General features: G+C 38.3%; 2 protein-coding genes across 2 annotated transcripts in view; both read right to left on the bottom strand.

The window, feature by feature from the left end:
* Nucleotides 1–21,708, bottom strand: part of CSMD1 (CUB and Sushi multiple domains 1) — a 2,074,981-nt gene that overhangs the window by 531,516 nt on the left and 1,521,757 nt on the right. Inside the window, exon 11 of the mRNA XM_033177634.1 lies at nucleotides 11,019–11,122. Coding sequence (XP_033033525.1) covers nucleotides 11,019–11,122 — 104 coding nt within the window. The remainder of the gene's footprint in view (nucleotides 1–11,018; nucleotides 11,123–21,708) is intronic.
* On the bottom strand, nucleotides 13,588–15,363 carry LOC117063747 (elongation factor 1-alpha 1-like). Its single transcript, XM_033177646.1, has one exon. The coding sequence runs from the start codon at nucleotides 15,281–15,283 to the stop codon at nucleotides 13,895–13,897; it is 1,389 nt and encodes a 462-aa protein (XP_033033537.1). The 5' UTR covers nucleotides 15,284–15,363; the 3' UTR covers nucleotides 13,588–13,894.

The raw sequence follows: 21,708 nt of genomic DNA, 5'->3' as shown, positions 1-21,708 counted from the left end.
ACAACCACTTTGAAAACTACAAAGAAATACATGAAAATATACCACAAATAAGCCAAGATAGAATTAAAAAATAAAACTTAATAACCCCTAGGAAGGCAAGAAAAGCAATAAAAGGGGAATGAGAAACAGAAATAAACAAATAATAAAATGCCAGACAAAGCACTAAACATATCAATAATTACCTTAAATATAAATGGTCTAGATATGCCACTCAAATGTCAGAAAAAGGCAGAATGTATTTTAAAAAATTACCCAATTACATGAGGCTTAAAATACATGTCAAAGTCAATGACCCAGGCATATTGATAATAAAAGGAAGAAAAGACATACCATGTAAATATTAATAATAAAAAGCAGGAGTGTCTATGTTAATACCTGATGAAGTAGACTTAAGGCAAATAAAAATATCAGAGACAAAAAGGGACGTCACAAAATAATAAAAGGATTGACCCACCAGAAATATGTAACAATCCTAAAAGTGAACAAACCAAATATCAGAGCTTCATGACAAAAAGCAAAAACTGATACAGCTAAGAGAAAAAGAGCAACCTCCACAAGTATAGATGAAAACTTTGGTACCCTTAGAAAACAGGCAGAAAAGATAACAAAGGATATTCCATCAACCAACAGAATCTAACTGACGAATACAGAACTCTCAACTCAATACACATGTGTTTCAAACCCCCGTGAAAAGCTGACAAAGACAATCACACCCTGGGCCAGAAAACAGATCTTGACATATTCAAGTGAACTGAAATCATAGAGAATTTACTCTCTGATCACAAAGGAATCAAACTGGAAGTCAGTGATTAAAAGGCATTAGAAAAATCCCTAAACACGTGGAAATTAAATAACATGTTTCTAAATAATCCATGATTCAAAGGGAAAGTCTCAAGTGAAATAAAAAAAATACATAGAACCAAGTGAAAATAAAAACATAACATATAAAAATATGTGGAATGCAGATAAAACAGTGCCAAGAGGAAAATTTATAGCACTAAATGATATTAGAAAAGAATGAAAAAATTACTTAAGTTCTTACCTCAAGATTCTAGCAAAAGTAATGCAAAATAGATTCAAAGAAAGTAGGAGGAAGAGTGTGATAGAGGTCTAAATTAATGAAATAGAAATAGAGAAACAGTGGAAAAAATAATGAAACAAATATTTTCCCTGAAAAACAACATAATTGATGAACCCATAAGAAGACTGGCAGAAAGTCAGAAAAAGAGAAAGCAAGAAATAGAGAGATAGAAGGGAACAATTACAAATATCAGAAATAAAATAGTGGATATTACTACAGATTCATCAGGCATTACAAAGATAATAAGGAAATATTGTAAACAATTTTAAATTCATAAATTCAACATGTTATTAAATATAAACTGATTTATCAAAAACTATTAATTACCAAAACTCAACCAAGATAAAATACATGATCTGAATAGTCCTTTATTATAGAAATTAATGTTATAACTAACATGTTCTCCAAAAACAAAATCCGCAGATGCAGATGTTTTCACTAGAAAATTCTACCAATTTATAAAGAATAATTAACATCACGTTTTCATAAACTCTTGCAGAAAGTAACAAAACAGAAAATATTTTATAGCCATTACAATCTTATAATGAGGCTAGTATTAAACTGATACTAAAGCCAGTCAAAGGCAGTACAAAAAAGAAAGAGAAAACTATAGACCAATATCTTTTATGAATGTAGTTGAAAACATCCTCGACAAAATATTAGAAAAGTGAATCCAATAATGTACAAAAAATTATAAACAATCATGAAGTAGAATTTATTCCGTTTATGCAAGGCTGAGTCCATTTTTAAAAAAATCAATCAATGTCATCCACCATCGGAAGAGGCTAAAGAAAGAATATGATATATGAGCTAACACCAAAAAAGAAACATTTGACAATTCGCAGGATATATAGTGTTCATGAGTTGAAAGTTTTAACATTGTAAACATGTCAGTTTTCTCCAAATTTATCAATAGCTTTAATGTAATTCCTATCACAATCCCAGCAATGTTTTTACAAAGCCCTGCTGGGAGTATACATGTATATATGTACATGGTATTCTCAAACCTATATAGAGTGGCACCTGCCCTAGAATAGCTAAGTCTCGTGACAAAGAAGAATAAGGTGAGAAACATCACTCCACCTGATCTTAACATTTACTAAACAGTTACAGTAATCAGTAATGTGTGGCATTCGTAGAAGACTAGTCACATCAGTGTAACAGAACAGAGAACTCAGAAATAGACCCACACAAATATATCTAACTATTTTTTGATGAAGGCAGAAAAGCAGTTCAACGGAGCAAGGAGAGTCCTTTCAACAAATGCTCCTGAGCCACTGGACACAGGAACTGCAGGGCAAACCAGGAACCTCAACCTCTGTCTCAAGCCATATGCAAAAACTAACTCAAAAGGGATAAGAGACTGAAATGTAATATGTAAAACTGTAAAACTTTTAGAAAAATGTATAGAAGGACTCCTCTGTAAAGTGCAGCTAGGCAAAGAATCCTTAGACTTGACACCAAAACACTGGCCATTATGGGAAAGCCAATACACTAGACTCCACCAAAATTAAAAGCTTTTGCCATGTGTTGAAACCCACATGAAGAAAGTAAAAAGAAAAACCGCAGACTGAGAAAAAATAGTTGCAAACCATGTATTCTACAAAGCACTAATATCTTGACTATACAAAGAATTCTCAAAACTTAATGGTAAGAAACATCCACTTAGAAAATGGGAAAAAGACTTAGACATCTTGCCAAAGAGGATGTCAGATAGTAAATAAGCACCTGACAAAATGCTCATCATCATTAGCCATCAATGGTTAAAATGCAAATTTAAACCACAAAGAGGTGTCACTACACACCTTTTGGAGCAGAAAAAGTGATGATAAAACCAATTGTGGGGACGGCGTGAGCATAAGAGCCACTTAACATCATGGGCTGTGACGTGGGAGAACTATGCTGGAAAATAGTTGGGCAGTTTCCTACAAAACTAAATATACAACCAGCGTACAACTCAAGCAGTCACACTCCTCAGGAATATTCCAAGAGAAATAAAAACTCATGTTTACACAACAACCTATACACAAATGTCATAGTAGCTTTCTTCATAACAGTCAAATACTAGAAGCAATCCCAGTGTCCGTCAGTGGGTGACTAAAAAGAAACTGTGCAACATTCATACCTCGAAATACTAGTCAGCAAAAAAACGGGAAGAAACGATTGCAGTACACAACGTCCAGGGAATTTCGCTGAGTGAGAAGCAATCATAGAAGGTAAGGCACTACATGCTTCTAATTATGTAACATTCTTGCAATGACAAAATTTTAGAGCTGGAGTGGAGATAATGGTTGGCAGGGGTCACGATTAAGTGTAGAAAACAGGGAGTTGGCTATTATTATTAAAGAAAACATGAGGGACCTTTGGGGTATTAGAGATTACCTGTGTCTTGATTGTGGTGGATACATGAACTTAAACAGGTAGTGAAATTGTATAGAATTTCATACTAACACACACACACACGCACAGAGAGAGAGAGAGAGAGAGAGAGAGAGAGAGAGAGAGAGAGAAACAAATGAATATAAATAAAATGGGACAGAGAGAGAGAGACACAAATGAATATAAATAAAAGGGGAAATTAAATTAGCTGGGCATGATAGCACATGCCGGTTATCCCAGCTACTCCTGAGGTTGAGGCATGAGAATCCCTTGAACTTGAGAGGCAGCAGTTGCAGTGAGTTGAGATTGTGCCACTGCACTTCAGCCTGGGTGACAGAACGAGACTCTGCCTCAAAAAAAAAAAATAAATAAATAAAATAAAATAAAATAAAAAATAAAAATAAAATAAAATAAAATAAAACAAGAAATCTGAATAAGATCAGTGGATCATATCCAGGTGAATATCCTGATTGTGACATTTTACTATAGATTTGCAAAACGTTTCCACTGGGGATCCGGACAAAGTCTACAAAGATCCCTTTGTATTAACACCAGGGGTTCAATGAGCAATTAGTGACTATCAACTCCAGCGCTGCTTGTCTTCGTCTAGCAGATAGAAATGATATCTTTGTCACAAGTTTGTCAATCAATAATACAGGTGCACTAAATGACAGTTCAGTCTCCTCTTTCCTTCTTCCTTTCCATTACATTTCATTTTTAAATTTCATTCTGAACATGGCAGAACTCTGGATGTTTTATTATATTAAGATGGCAATGGTAACTATAGTAATATAATATTACCTTCTCCTTGTACTGTACTTTTAACCTTTTTAAAACTATTTTTTATCTACCATTCTATTTGATGCAACAATTCTTTGAGGGTAAAAGGCATACGAGAGGGAGTCAGGGATGCTGCACTATATACGCCATCTATTGTTTTAATGGACTTATCTCCCCAAAATAATAACAGCCTTCAATGTTACTTTGAGATGAAAAAACAAACAATAAAATATTTAAATGTTTTTGACTGATGAATTGTGGAAGAGATTCCTAGGTCTTCTGGGTCTATAAAAACAGGCATGCATTTTTTGGCTCCTTAGAGAAAATAGCCACAGTGAGTCTATACCTGTGACAAAACAGCCAGAACAGCTGGAAATGACTCCAGGTGTTCACTCAGCTGCCTGGACCCCAAATTAGCTGAAATGGACCCCCCCCCCCTTATCTACAGCAGCTTCCTGTGGTCTCAGCTTCCTGTGGGCTCAGCTTCCTGTGGGCTCAGCTTCCTGTGGGACCTATGGCTTCTTCTTCCCTGTAGGAAGGGTGCCCTCAAGATACGTCCGATGGGTCCCCAAGGTCCCTGACTGTGCTGGCTTTCTCAGATAGCTCCACTGCAGCTGCTAGCCCAGATCCAAAATGCTAAAGCCCAGCGGTTTGTTTATTCCCCTAGAGACAGGGTTCTAGGAAGAGGAAACCCAAACCACAAAGGGTGTCCAGAGAGGTGTGGCAATGTCTGAATTCTCCAGTGGTAACGACGAAGGCTGGCTACTCAATTCTCCTTGATTCTGGGAAGTTGATCCTGAACCTGTCACACACAGAAGGTAACACAAAAGCACTCCCTGGCATAACAACACTCTACTAACCAGGCCGAGTAACCAATTACTACAGGAGAAGGCCAAGACTGTGCTAGCAATTATACAGAAGTGACTTGATTATTCTAGTAACTGGGCTGCTCTCTTCAGACAGCAGTGATTGATGTATTATCAGCATACATTTAAGGCATATTTTAGGAATACCATATATAAATCGAGGCATCTAGTCACAAGGAGGATATTTTACATCCACCAAAGTATCGGGTAAATTTGGTGTATAAATATTTAGAATTCTTACATTTATCTACTTAGAATAATTGAATTGCCAGATAGAATTTTCAAATGAGGTACCTACCAATACATTGTCAAGAACAGGGGTCCCTTTTTAATGCCGAAATTATTTGTGAATGCTTTTAAGAGTTCCTGGAAGCTTATAAATTGCAATAAGTGCTAAAAGAATCCCATGGAATATTTTGTGATTTCCCAGAAATCATATAAATCCTCAAGCCATTGTTCAAACCTCATTTAGTAATATTACCGATTTTTTTATAACAAGATCCCATCAACATTTTGATATTAATGGTTTTATATGTTCTTAACATGTTTGTATCCCATTAGAGATGTATATTTTATGAGTAATTTACTTTGTAGACACAGAAGACTAAAAAAAAGACCCTACAGATGCAATCAAAATATACTTAGAAGAGGTGACTTTTTTTTTCTAACCTCAAACCAAATAAATGTTTAGCAAGTCATAATATTATTATTGTTTTTTTTTTTCCTTTTTCCAACAGTGTCTTGCTCTGTTCCTCAGGCTGGAGTGCAGTGGGGTGATCATAGCTCACTGCAGCCTTGATCTCCTGGACACAATCGATCCTTTCACCTCAGCCTCCTGAGTAGCTGGGACTACAGGCATGCACCATCATACCCGGCTAATTTTTTTTTTTTTTTTTTTTTTTTTTTTTTGTAGAGATGGGGTTTCATCATGTTGCCCAGGCTGGTCTCAAACTTCTGGCCTCAAGTATTTCTCCCTCCTCGGCTTCTCAAAGTTCTGGGATTATAGGCGTGTACCACCACGCTTGGCCAATAACATTTCTTTTGACCTCTTACATTCAAGGCTAAAACCAATAGATAAATGTATGAAGAAGATAGCATGCTTCTCATAGTATAAAATATAATATAAAATTTATAGCAATACTAGCACTCTTCCTATTAATAATATAGATTCCTATTGCTAATTATATGAAATTTATATCTGTAGGCTAATTAGTCCTCAAGGCTAGGAGAATGGCTTATTCTTTCTCTATGTCTCCTAGCTGAGGCCTAGCATAATATTTGGCATTCAATAAATAATTATTCAAAGAGTCAACCAAGAAAGCTTCCAGATAAGAGGCCAGGAAAGAAAAGCTAACAATGGATAGACTTTAAGTCAAGAACAGGGTTCAAACAGTTGAGTCTGTCTATACTATCAGTGGCATTCAGACTCACAGGCTGTGCCATTATGTGAAAGATAATATACAGAAAAATAGTTGGGATCATGTGATTCCAGAGTTTTAAGAATCTTGTTTCTAATTGGTTTGATTTCTAATCATGTTTTCCAAATTTTTTAAAATCTAGGATGTATTTAAGTCAATATCTGTATCTCTTTATTACCAACATCAATTGTTTATGCTTTCCCCCACAGCACTAAATGTTTAGTGGTTAACTCTGTGATAACATTAAAGATATATAAAGATACGCACACAAACACGCACACGTCTGTGCATAGTGTCTGCTTTTTTATGGCTCTTCAGCAGTCTTTAATAAAAAGAGAATGATGCCCTTTGACTCAGGATCAGTGGAAAACAGCAGGGAGAAATGAAGTCTCAGCCACACCAGACAGTGTCTGGGAGCAAGAAGTAGTTTCACCAAAAATGGATTAATCCAGTCCTAAGACAGAACCAGGATCCTGATTTGTTGATCCACACATCTGGTTAGGCAGAGGCTACCCTGCGTGCTCGCAGATGTCTCCAATAATATTGACTATTCATTCTCGTAGACGGACGGGCATTTTAAAACTGTAGCCTGTGCCTGCCGCCCACAGAACATCCGGAATTAATGAAATTCCCTGGTGACCAATGGCTAATAGCTGCAAAGGCCAGAGGAAGTCCAGGGAAGGCCATACCTCTCCATGCAGTTCCTCTGCAAATTAAATTCAAAAACAATCTCAATAGACGTGCTTGGAAAGAACTCAACGACATTTGCAAAGAAAGTTACTTAATTTTCTTTTAAGTCTGACATTCTATAAATATGACCTAAGTTCCTTCATCCACTTCTCAGGGAAGGTGGATTATTGAAGGAGTTCCTTAATGTTTTTATTCTTTCATATTGTGTCATAAAAATTAAGAAAATGAAAAATCATTACCAGAAATAAGAAATTTTAAAACCCTATTTAGGGTGAGCTATCTACTTTTAGGCTATTTCATTTTCCAAATTTCTCTTATAATCCAGATTTAACTAGAATTCCATATTTCCCACAAGAAAGAAACCCACAAAATATTGAGTTTAAAGTAGTGAATGCCAGTCTGCCATGAAGAGGTTTTAAACTGCTGCTTTATTTAAAATGTGTGTCACGTGATCCTCTGACTTCCTATACTGACTAGTATTTAAACTATTCCAGTGTATCCGTCATTTCTCCAATTAGATGTTAGACTCCATGCTGGGAAGAATGTTTGCATATAAGTACCCAAAAGTAGTTGTTGATGTATCGCCTGAAATTACCTGTTTATTCAAAGAGACCAGCTGTGATTCTCTGATTGTGTTCTGTTATTTTTCTGTGATCTGGTACACTGAGGACATATATCAGTGGTTTTTCCTTCCTCTTCTGCAGCTGATTAAATGCCCCACTGGTCCTGGTTACAATGTTTCCCAAAGGGCATCTCAGTTTGATTCAGTCGGCTACTTAGTTTTTCATTTATAGATTCAAGCTATTGAGAGAAGGCTCTACTAACCCTTATGTCAATGTAATACAGAGTTTGCAATTGCTTTCTCAACAACAAATCGCATTAAACAATGAGTGTAAGATTGTAGATCTTTAATAATAACCTAAGGGATTTCATACGGCATCACCTAGCTGCATTTATATTTTAAATGTTGCCGATATTTAACAATTTTTCTCATTTATTTTAGTGACATCCTCTCTTAAATTAGGTGTTTTGGTAATAATAATATGTGTGGGTTACATTTTTCAGCTCTCCGGAGTGTTCACATGCATTATTTCCTTTTTGTCGTTTCCAGAGGCTGGAAAAGTTTATTATACATATTTTCTAGCCAGGAAAAGAGAGGTAGAGAGAGGGAAAATGACTTCCCTCAGGGTCATGGGGATAGCAAATAGCTGGAGCCAGAAACTCCGTCTTTGACTTGCCGGCTCGTTTCTATCCACTGTGGTGCTGTTCCCAGCACTGTCCCAGGTCAAAGGCAGGCAGTGTGTGTGACGATCACCTTGGAGGCTTGTTCAAAATATAGGTATCTGGGCCCTCAGATGTAAGACTCTGTTTTTAAAAATAAAAAAGCCTATTTTTTTACCCTTGTAATTTGTCAACAAAAAAGAGTCATCATTTGGCAAGGGTGTGGAAAAATAGGATACTTTATGTTCCACTGTGGTTTATATAAATTTTTGGGGGGGACAATTGGAGAAACATAACAGTGTAAATGAAGATGCCTCTTAATCCCCAAATTCCTCACTGGAAATGTTCCTGAAGGTATACCAAACAAGTATACCAACGTCTACGTACAAAGACATTCACTTCACAGCTGCTTGTAGAAGTGAAATAATGGGGTGGGGGTGTGAGCATCAGATGCAAAAGACTGTCAAAGGGAACCAGGTTAAAATCATGGTAGGTCTACAGGCTGTGAAGACTCCAGATCCTGGAACAATATCACATCCCTGAGTTGGAATCCCTGCCTCAGCATACACTAGATTTGTGAATTGGGGCAAATCCTTTAACCTATCAAAACTTCAGCTTCATCACTGACAAAACAATGATATTATTAGCCCCAAATTCCCAGGATTATAGTACAGATCGGACAAGGTAAAATGTATTATGCATTTAACACAGTGCATGGTGCGTAAGAGATACATAAAAGTTAGCTATGATATTACTGGTGTTATTCTCATCATTATTATCATAAGTTGTGGTCCAGCAATATAATTTCAATTATTATGATTAGTAATAGTTGGAATGCACCAGCAGGAAGACAAGCTAGAGGTATGTCTTCTCTTGCAAAGTGTTCAAGATACAACGAAGGAAGGAGGCATGTTCCTGGTGGAGTCCTATTCTGGCTGTATTGATTTTTAAGGGAATATACAGAATAGTTGGCTAGAGCTTTTTCAATGTGTGAACTGTCTCATAAGTAATCAATAAATAAGGGGATAAGGTGAGTATAATAGACTGCATCTTTTTTCTAGCATAGAAATATGGGATGCTACTAGGGGCAAGCTTCCTCACAAATGAAGAGTCATCCTCAGTAGTAAACAAGAAGACAAAGAAACCAAGACGAACACCTGCAGAACACTTTCCATTAATGAAAGATGCTCTGGTTTAGTGGTTTCAAGATCTACATCATGAAGAGAAGCTATCTGTGGAGTGGCAAAGGCAAATAAGGCGGGTATTTCCTTTCTGCTAAAAACATAGAGGAAGAACACCCCCAAATCATTTTCCTAATTTTGATACACCAGGTCTGATAAAACGGACAGAAACTGTCTTTGAGGCCCTCTCTCTGGACGTAGCTAAAGTGGATGCCCAGGTCATAAGGCTGCAGAACAGTCAGCGATCCTGGTGAAAACTGAGAAGTGGGATCAGTCTGCAAATATTCAGAGCATGGGCTGTCACCATTCTTGCTAAGACTCTGGAAACAGAGTTCTTCAGAGGTACACTGAGTCACCCCCAACACTTTTCCCCATGATGTCTGTTACTTTATCATGAAGTTTTACAGAAAGCGTGGAAAGGTGTATGACATTATTCCAAAAAAGATCTATATTTCCAAAACTAGAAAGCATCTTCACTTCTTTAAAAACCCTGATAATGTAACATCACAGGGAAGCAGAGGAGAGAGTTTAAAAAACAGGGATTGGCTGGGCATGGTGGCTCACACCTGTAATCCCAGAATTTTGGGAGGCTGAAGTGGGCAAATCACCTGAGGTCAGGAGTTCGAGACCAGCCTGGCCAACATGGGCAAACCCAGTCTCTACTAAAAATACAAAAATTAGCCTGGCATGATGGTGCACACCTGTAATCCCAGCTACTCAGGAGGCTGAGGTGGGTGAATTGCTTGAACCTGGGAGGTGGAGGTTGCGGCAAGCCGAGATCGGACCACTGCATTCCAGCCTGGGTGACAGAGTAAGACTCTTGTCTCAAAAAAAAAAAGAGGAGTTAATTTGAAAAATTTATTAATTTTTTTTTTTTTTTTTTTTTTTTGAGATGGAGTCTCGCTCTGTTGCCCGGCTGGAGTGCAGTGGCCGGATCTCAGCTCACTGCAAGCTCCGCCTTCCAGGTTCACGCCATTCTCCTGCCTCAGCCTCCCAAGTAGCTGGGACTACAAGCGCCCGCCACCTCGCCCGGCTAGGTTTTTGTATTTTTTAGTAGAGACGGGGTTTCACCGTGTTAGCCAGGATGGTCTCGATCTCCTGACCTCGTGATCCGCTCGTCTCGGCCTCCCAAAGTGCTGGGATTACAGGCGTGAGCCACCGCGCCCGGCCAAATTTATTAATTTTTATGAAGGAAAACAATTGAAACAGATAAAACATAATCCTAAATTATACTCATATTTTGTTCTCATATGAAATCAGATTGCAGGCCACTAGATTAGCCATAAATGGCACTAACCAAACACCTGAGGCCAAATTGCAAGCCAGTAGCAGAATCTCTTCTCCATCCACCACACCCCACACTGCATGCATAACAGGAGAAGAAGCTCAAGAACATACTCACACGTACAAGACCGATCTGGTGTCTCCCACTTTCCCAGCATCACCGACCGTCAGGGTGTCATAGCCTCGCTCCAGCTCAAATTCTTCAAAGGCAAGCTTGATGACCTAAATACAAGGTACAAAACAGTGACTTAGAACAGTAGGTACTTCCCATGACTTTTAATAAATATCGTAATATCTAGTTATAGTGTTAAATTTTGCTCCTTAATACCAATGTCAAATGATCCCAGAGCTGCTTTAAGTAGTTACATGGATAATTCCATATATTTGATAGCCTGGCATTACAGAATTTTATGAAATTCAGAATTGCTAGTACCCCCAACTTAAGTATTTTCACCTCTAAAAATGAAATTTAACCTCTACACAACTTTAAGTCAAATATCTACTAAATGTTTACTTTAACATTTTCAGTGTTTGTTTGGATTAACCAATAACTAAATCAATATAAGCAAAAGAAATATTGGTTATAGTTAATGACACATATTTTGACCAGACCCAGAATGTCCTGCAATAAATATAAAGTTCTATATGCATATTTCATTTAATTATCCATATTAACACCCCAAAAGACTTTATGAGGATACAAAGTCTTGCAAAGCCTGTACGTTTTTTGTTCGTTTTTTTACTAAGAATATTTTGTCATGATGACCAGCGCTGAGACATCTGTACAACACTGGTTTATGTTTGATGTGCCAGTATATTATAATCTATTAACTTCTTTCTGTAGAGCACAAGATCTTTTTTTCCTGAAAGAAGAAATGCTTCCTTTGGTGGCCAGCACTATGAGGAAGGAAAAGTTAGGTTAGAAACCTGGGTAGTATGGAGAAAAAATTAAAGAAGATAAATACATGATGATAATTAGAGGAATGATTGATAGATGATAGATTCGATGGATGGTAGAAGATTAGAAGATATAGACAGATTAGATGATAGAGACAGATAGATAGATAGATAGATAGATAGATAGATAGATAGATAGAAAGAAAGAAGATAGATAGATAGATAGATAGATAGATAGATAGATAGATAGATAGATGACAGATAGTAAATAGATGATAGACTGGATGGATGGATGGGCGGATGGAGAAATGGCAGATGATACATAGATAGATGGATATATAAGTGAGAGGGAGAGAGAGAGATGTAACGAGAAAGACGCAGAGGGTGTGAGAAAGGAAGGAGGAAGAGGGATGGGACAGGAGGAACAGAAACCATAATATTGGAAGTACATTTTAATAGGCTCTATGTTCGAATGAAACAGAAATTCTGAAACAGTGTAGAAAAGTACCAAATGCCCATTTGTTAAGCTTGAAAGAAAAGAGTACGTGGTAGCACAGGGAAGACAGACTTCCCACGAATACCCAAGTCCATGTCCACAGTTCCAACAGGCTCTAAACAGGTGCTTTTCCAAGCAACACCAATAAGGCATACATTAAATTTACTACTTGAAATTCTTACTAAAATTAGTAATACAATCATTACGATTTATTTTTAAAAACCTACTATTTCAAATTGCAGTGTTTGTACGAATACATTATTTCAGCAATCCGATTTGACACAGGTGTCGAGGTTGATAGCTGTTGCAAACCAGTGTAAATACTGCATGTGAAACGTAGCACCTGATATTTTTATTTCTATTGTTTTGTTTCTCATGAATCAGTTTGTAAGTGACCATCACCTGATAATTAGATAATTTTCAAACTGAAGAATCATCATTGAGACCTGGTAGTTTCCTTTCTGACATGTGAACCCAGTGCTGACTTGTTTACAATTCTGGTGGGAAGCGATGATAATTCATTAAGGTTTGGGTGTCATGTTTGGCCAATTTGTAATGAGTACAGACAGGATTCACACTGTATGAATGGGCTCCACTAGGGGTGGAAAAAGGACCATTCTGTAATTCTTTCAAGCCAAGGCAAAGGTAGACAGAGAAAGTCCTTGTCAGTATTTCATCTCAACAATCAGCCGGTCCTGTTGTCAAATACACATCTTTACTCCATGCTGTTGATACTCAGTAAAAACAGAAAATGCAGCCTTCGTCTTGCATAGACAGCTTTTAGTTTGTCAGAGGATATGGCATTTTATGCATATATGCAGCTGTAAAATAGATATACATATATTTTTAACCAAATATGCAATTCTTTCATAGTAAAAGAGAGCCAGAGATGCAAATGAAAAGTGAAGACAAAAGGATAATACATTTCAAGTTGTGAGCAACTTCAATGACATTGAGCCAAAATGGTTTTAGTTCCTCCAACACATGCACCCTCCTTATGTCTTGCATGGACTGCCTCAGCTGTCCCTGGAACTGGATGCTCCATATTTCTCTCTCTCTTTCTCTGTCTCTCTCTCTCTCTCTCTCTATATATATATATATATATACACACACACAAACACACATATACACACACATATATACACATATATATACACACATACATACACATATACACACATATATACACATATATACATATACACACACACACATATACACATATATATACACACACACATATATACACACACACAAACACACATATATATGTATATAATTATTTTATTATTTGTTTTTTTTTTTTTTTCTCATTAAACTTTTTTAATGGGTCTCAAAATTCTGTGACAAATTTTTGGTCAAGTTGTTTCCATTAAAAAGTACTGATTTTAAAAACTAATAACTTAAAACTGCCACACGCAAAAAAGAAAACCAAAGTGGTCCACAAAACATTCTCCTTTCCTTCTGAAGGTTTTACGATGCATTGTTATCATTAACCAGTCTTTTACTACTAAACTTAAATGGCCAATTGAAACAAACAGTTCTGAGACCGTTCTTCCACCACTGATTAAGAGTGGGGTGGCAGGTATTAGGGATAATATTCATTTAGCCTTCTGAGCTTTCTGGGCAGACTTGGTGACCTTGCCAGCTCCAGCAGCCTTCTTGTCCACTGCTTTGATGACACCCACCGCAACTGTCTGCCTCATATCACGAACAGCAAAGCGACCCAAAGGTGGATAGTCTGAGAAGCTCTCAACACACATAGGCTTGCCAGGAACCATATCAACAATGGCAGCATCACCCGACTTCAAGAATTTAGGGCCATCTTCCAGCTTTTTACCAGAACGGCGATCAATCTTTTCCTTCAGCTCAGCAAACTTGCATGCAATGTGAGCCGTGTGGCAATCCAACACAGGGGCATAGCCAGCACTTATTTGGCCTGGATGGTTCAGGATAATCACCTGAGCAGTGAAGCCAGCTGCTTCCATTGGTGGGTCGTTTTTGCTGTCACCAGCAACGTTGCCACGACGAACATCCTTGACAGACACATTCTTGACATTGAAGCCCACGTTGTCCCCAGGAAGAGCTTCACTCAAAGCTTCATGGTGCATTTCGACAGATTTTACTTCAGTCGTTACGTTGACTGGAGCAAAGGTGACCACCATACCGGGTTTGAGAACACCAGTCTCCACTCGGCCAACAGGAACAGTACCAATACCACCAATTTTGTAGACATCCTGGAGAGGCAGGCGCAAGGGCTTGTCAGTTGGACGAGTTGGTGGTAGGATGCAGTCCAGAGCCTCAAGCAGCGTGGTTCCACCGGCATTGCCATCCTTACGGGTGACCTTCCATCCCTTGAACCAAGGCATGTTAGCACTTGGCTCCAGCATGTTGTCACCATTCCAACCAGAAATTGGCACAAATGCTACTGTGTCGGGGTTGTAGCCAATTTTCTTAATGTAAGTGCTGACTTCCTTAACAATTTCCTCATATCTCTTCTGGCTGTAGGGTGGCTCAGTGGAATCCATTTTGTTAACACCAACAATTAGTTGTTTCACACCCAGTGTGTAAGCCAGAAGAGCATGCTCTCGGGTCTGCCCATTCTTGGAGATACCAGCTTCAAATTCACCAACACCAGCAGCAACAATTAGGACAGCACAGTCAGCCTGAGATGTCCCTGTAATCATGTTTTTGATGAAGTCTCTGTGTCCTGGGGCGTCAATGATAGTCACATAATACTTGCTGGTCTCAAATTTCCACAAGGAGATATCAATGGTGATACCACGTTCCCGCTCAGCTTTCAGTTTATCCAAGACCCAGGCATACTTGAAGGAGCCCTTTCCCATCTCAGCAGCCTCCTTCTCAAATTTTTCAATGGTTCTTTTGTCGATGCCACCGCATTTGTAGATCAGATGGCCAGTAGTGGTGGACTTGCCCGAATCTACGTGTCCAATGACGACAATGTTGATATGAGTCTTTTCCTTTCCCATTTTGGCTTTTAGGAGTAGTTTTCACGACACCTCTGTTCTGGCGGCAAACCCGTTGCGAAAAAGCTATTATTTGTTTTTAAGTTCCAGGGTACATGTGCAGGATGTGCAGGTTCGGGACATAGGTAAACACATGCTATGGTGGCTTGCTGCACCTGTCAACCCATCACCTACGTATTAAGCCCAGCATGCATTAGCTCTTTTCCCTAAAGCTCTCCTAACAGGCCCCAGTGAGGGTTGTTCCCCTTCTTGTGTCCATGTGTTCTCACTATTCAGCTCCCACTTGTAAGTGAGAACATGCATGTTTGGGTTTCTATTCCTGCCATTTTTCTTAAGTACCTGCTTAATGTTCCTCCCTCAGCCATGGTTCCACAGCCCACTCTGTCCGAGAAAGCCAGTCGCTTTGCCAAAATCCTGCCTATCCCCTTCATAATATTCCCTGGGTTGACGCTTTCGATTGGTTTGCTGTTCTGCCTGCCCTGCAGAGCTCCCTGTAGCATTGAGCACAGACACCACGTGACTTGTCCATGGACGGAAGCACTGGCCTCACCCTACAAGAACTCGTGGAACATCAACTCCTCCAGGTCGCAGAGCTAGGAGTGTTTATTTGAAATCTTTCTACTGTTTTGATATATGTGTTTAATGCTATAAAATACCCTCTTAGCACTGCTTTTACTGTATCTCATAGGTTTTGGTATGTTGTGTTTCTATTTTTATTTCCCAGCACTTTGGGAGGCCAAGGTGGGTGGGTCACAAGGTCAGCAGTTCCAGACCAGCCTGGTAAACAGAGTGAAACCCCGCCTCTACTAAAAATGTAAAAATTAGTTGGGCATGGTGGCATATGCCTATAGCCCCAGCTACTCAGGAGGCTGAGGCAGGAGAATCGCTTGAACCTGGGAGGTGGAGGTTGCAGTGAGCTGAGATCGCACCACTGCACTCCAGCCTGGTCAACAGAGTGAGACTCCGATTCAAAAAAAAATAATAATTATTTTTAAATTTTCTTCTTAATTTCTTTACAGACTCATTGGTCTATTTCTTCATAGGCCCATTGGACACTCAGGAACATGTTTAATTTCCATGTATTTGCACAGTTTCCAAAGTTTCTCTTGTTATTTATTTCTAATTTTATCTGTTGCGGTCAAAAAAAGATACTTGATATAATTTTGACTTTTAAAAAATTTATTGACTCTTGTTTTGTGGGATAACATACGATCAGTCCTGAAGAATGTTCATATGCTGATGAGAAAAATGTGCATTCTGCAGCTGTTGGATGAAATGCTCTATAAATGTTTGTTAGGTCCATTTGGTCTACAACATAGTTTAGCACTTCTTTATTAATTTTCTGTCTAGATAAGCTGTTCCATGCTGAGAGTAGTTGGATGTTAAAGTCCACATTTATTATTATATTGGGGTCTCTCTCTCCCTTCAGTAATGTTTGCTTTGTATATCTGGGATCTCTGGTGTTCGGTGCATATATGTTTATAATTATTATACATTATTTTTGTCTTTGTCTCATTTTACATTATTTTCATCTTCCTTTCCATTTATTTATCTATTTATTTAGACACAGTCTTGCTCTGTCACCCAGACTGGAGTGCAGTGGTGCAATCTCAGCTCACTGCAATCTCTGTCTCCTGGGTTTAAGCTTTCTCATGTCTCACCCTTTCTCATGTCTCATGTCTCACCCTTTCTCAGGTCTCATACTTCTAGGTATCTGGGTTTACAGGGACAATATACCCAGCTACTTCACATTTTTTCACTTAAAGTCCATGTGATTTGATAAATGTAGAGCTTTTCCTGCTAGTTTTTGGTGTCTGTCTGCATGGACAATCTCGTGTCATGTCTTCAGTTTTAGTCTACGTGTGTCTTTACAGGTGCAGCAAGTTTCTGAAAGGCAGTATACACTTGGATATTGTTTTTAAATTATATTGTCACTTGGTTAATTCTGTTCTGGTTGTTTTGCACATCCTTTGTTCCATTCTCATGCTCTTCTTGGTTATCTCATGCTCTTCTTGGTTATCTTGGTGGTTTGGTGGCTTTCCGTCATGATATGGTTTTCTTTCTTTCTCATTTATTTGTCTACTCTACCAGTGAATATTACTCTACCTTGTGTCTTCACGATGGTGGTTATCATCCTTTCACTTTCAAATGAAGGGCTCCCATAAGCATTTCTTGTAGGGCCATTCCAGTAGTGATAAATTTTTATTAGCTTTTCCTCATCCGGAAATAATTTTATTTCTACTTCATCTCTAATGTATAGCTTTGCTGGGTATAGTATTCTTGGCTGAATTTTTTTTTTCTTTTTTCTTTCAGCATTTTCATTATATCACTCTGTTCTCCCCTAGCCTGTAAGGGTTCTGCTGAGAAATCTGTTAGTTGGGGGGCTTTTTGCTTATATTTGACTTGACTGTTTTCTCTTGCTGTTTTTAGACTTCTTTTTGTCTTTGAAGTATTTAAATATGTATATTATATTGCTATATCAGGTTGTGGCTATTTTGGGGGTATATGTGGTACTTTGATACGTTTATACAAAGTCTAATGATCAAATCAGGATAATTGTGATATCCATAACCTCAAATATTTATTTTTCTTTTTCTTGGGAAAATTACAAAATCACTAGAATAGAAGAAAGAATTGTCTTTGACTTTGACAGTTTGATTATAAAGCTCTCTGGAGAACATCTTTGGCACTGGATCTGTTTGGTGATCTTTGAGCTTCCTGGATCTGAATGTACATATTTCTCTAAAAATTTGAGAAGTTTTCTGCTATTATTTTATTATACAGATATCCTACACCTTTTCTGATGTCTTCTCCTTCTAGAATTCCCATAATGGGAATATTTGTCCACTACATTTTTTTCCACATATTTTGTAGGCATTCTTTATTCTTATTTATTCTTTTATTTTTGTCTGATTGGCTTATTCCAGAAATCCTGTCTCCAAGTTCAGAAATTCTTTTTTCATCTTGATCTAGTCTGTTGTTGAAGCTCTTGATTTTATTTTTTAAATGTTATTCATTTTATTCTTCAGTTTCAAGATTTCTGCTTAGTTCTTTTTGTGTAATATCTCTTTGTTGAATTTCTCATTCAGATCATGAATTGTTATTCCTAACTTTTTTGAATTGTCTATTTTTATTCTATTGATTTTCATGGCATATCTTTAAGATCATTATTTTTAAAAACGTGTAGGCATTTTTGTAGCTGTCCTTTTCTTTGGGATTTGGTATTAGAAAATGATTTTGTTCCTTTGTCGGTGTCATGATTTTTGCTTTTTAGACATTTCTTGTATTCCTACATTGATATCTATACATCTGACAAAACACAATTGCTCCTAATTTTAGAGGGTAGTTTTAGTAGTGAAAAACTTTTTCCTGTAGATGTGTCTCATAGTGTCAGTTGGGTAGGGCACCTTGGTTTGTATTCTGCATGAGTACAGTAGTGTGGTCTTCATGTTATTTATTTGGTTGTAATCAATGTCTGCAGTATTTGTGGCTGCCTGAGTAGCCTTGGCTGCAGGTGTTTCTGGAAGCATTGGTTCAACTCTACTGCAGATGGAGACTTCTGGGTGGGCTTGTTTTGGGGATATAGAAGGTCACATGTGGCATCTCTGCTTTTCAGAGGAACAAGTTTTATGGCGGTGGTTGGCCTCAGGTGGGCTGGTCCTTGGGTCCCTGGGAAGCATGTGTGGGCATTCAGCAATTCCACTGCTTGGGGGGTGGGGAGTGTTCACTGGTGGCAGCAGTACCCAAAAGACCAGTTCTTGGTCTCCTGCAAGAGGCATACAGCCAGGGTGGTTGTTGGTGATGGGCCTCAGGAATTCAACTCTCAGGCCCTGGGGAGCATGCACTTTGGCTCCCTCTGTCTTGAGAGTGGCCTCCCAACGCTGCTAACCTACACCTGTGGTGTAGGTTACTTCATGCGCTTGAGTGCTGGGTTCATGTTTGTGCCAATGAGTCCAGCTGGGGTCATGGCCCTGCATCCTTCTGCTTGGCTGTGGTGGGATGATGGCTGGGTTCTCAAGATGTGGAGATGCAGGGGCTACCGACCCCATGGGCAGGATGTACTCTGATATTTGTTCTGTCCAGAAAATGGCACCATGCTGCAGCAGCCTGAGGCCCAGGGAATGAGAGAGAAACCTGGCGTGAATTCTCTCCCTGGAGCAATATAGCCATGTGGACTCCAGGCAGCTCCTTACCCCTGGCTCAGGGCCTGTGAGGACTGTGAGTCTTTTCTGAAGCTCTGAATGCAGGCATCTGGGCTGGGAAAGTGGCCTGCTGGGGATCTCCCACTTACCTTCTCCCTACAATGAGGAGTCCATTCTTGGCACTGAACAGATCCTATCCTGACATTTCACATTCATCTTTATGCTGCCGTCTTGAGTTTCCATGCCTCAGAGGGTCTTCTTTTCTCTGTTGCGTCACTACAGTGTTTTCCCCAGACACTGTACTTATCTACTTGTCGTTTTGGTTCTTCTTTATGAAGGAGGCAAGTGCTGGGCACTCTTGCTAGCCATATTGACGTCTGCTAAGCTTTGCATGACTTTTAGACATTTCTAGATGGTACGTCAAGCCAAGGTGTCCAGTGAGCATTTAGAAAAAAACAGTGTGGAGCTTGGGAAAGATTCAGGACTCGATACACATAAATGGGGGTCCCTAACCATAGATGCTACCTAAAATACTAAGACTCTGTCAGAGTATCCAAGGAAGGCACATGAAAGGAAGAGGGATGGGGATGAGCTGCAGTCTCTTTCATATCTAGAGGTCAAGGAATTGAGGAAGAAATGACAAAGAAGAATCTATGATAGGGAGGACACCAAGAGTATGGTGTTTTGTGAAAAATCCATAAACCTAAAGATCTTAAGAAGGAGGGAGTGATCAAATGTGTTGAATGCTACTAAGAATGTCAATCAGATGAGCTCTAAGATGAGACGTGTGGGCTTGACTGGATGGAGGACATGGATAACCACGGCAAGAAAGAACAGCAGAGTTGTAGGGATGGAAGAAGCGCTAAACTGGATTGGCAGAAGGGGATGTGAGGAAGTGGAATAAGTTGTTCTGGAGATCTCTGAGATATTTTAACTAACATGAATGAAGAGAAGTAAGAACATGTCAGAGAGGATTTTTTTCTTTTAATGGAGAATATTGCAAGATGATAAGAATGACTCAATAAGTATATAAATGATTTTACAGGAAAGAAATACTATTGTTACTTTGATTCAAATAATACATATTTTCCTTGATAAAATATTAATTTATAAACAAAATGAAAACATTTCCCAAAAATCAAAAATAAAATATACTATATAATTTCAATTTACTGAAAAATAATTCATTTGATATGAGTCCATTCAAATAAAGAGACCACTTCTCCTGATTCAATTAAACCAAAATAATCCAAGTATATCAATTGATCGCTATGATCTTTCCCTCTGTGCATGTGCACACACACACATGCTCACACACACACGCACACACACACATGCACACACACATATGCACACACCTCGAGAAAAATGTATGCATCATTGGGTTTCTTCCTTGATAGCAATATTTTTTTTTATTTTTCCTTTTGATGTTCTTCAGTAAACTACATTTGTTTTTCTGAATAACATGTTTGTGTCAGAAACTGTGATGCAAGGAAAATGAATAGGAGAAAGATTTTATAATTTTCCAAGATTTAGAACTGACAGCACAATATAAATCAGTGCCAAGGCCGTACGTCTTGGAATAAGATATTTTACAAATGCTTTAATTAATAACTGTAGGTTTGAAATTAATGGGTTAGAAATGACAACTTAGAACACACAGGAAGGAACACTGGAAATCTGAGGCTATAATGTATCCGATTCATTCCATTTCAAATCATGTATCAGAAGAAAGGCCTTTCAAACTGTGAATTTCCTCATAAAAAACATGATAACAAGTTTATGTCTGGGAACTATTAACACTGTTGCAAGAAGAACGATTATACATTTTAAAAGAAAGTTCACACTTTCTTAGAATATAAAAATTATCAAATAATTTGAGTTGTTTTCACCTGAGGTTGTAAGGGCCAATCATTAAACAACTAAAAATATAATTAATGATTAGGTGACAACCTGCCCAAATATATCTACCATAGAGACTGGATAAATATACAGAAAAACACATACAACAGTCATTGCTGATGGGAATACAAAATGGTACAGTCACTTTGGAAGATACTTTGGAAGCTTCTCACAAAACCAAATATATTCTTATCAAATAATGAAATAATCACATATCTTGGAATTTACCACCAACAGCTGAAAACGTATGTCCACACAAATCCCAACACTTTGGAAGGCTGAGGCTGGCAGATCATGAGGTCAGGAAATTGAGACCATCCTGGCTAACACAGTGAAACCCTGTCTCTACCAAAAATACAGAAAAATTAGCCAGGCATGGTGGCG

Source organism: Trachypithecus francoisi, unplaced genomic scaffold (genome assembly GCF_009764315.1).
Source record: "Trachypithecus francoisi isolate TF-2019V2 unplaced genomic scaffold, Tfra_2.0 Contig01558, whole genome shotgun sequence".
Lineage (NCBI taxonomy): Eukaryota > Metazoa > Chordata > Mammalia > Primates > Cercopithecidae > Trachypithecus > Trachypithecus francoisi.
This window is presented reverse-complemented; position numbering and strand designations above follow the sequence as displayed.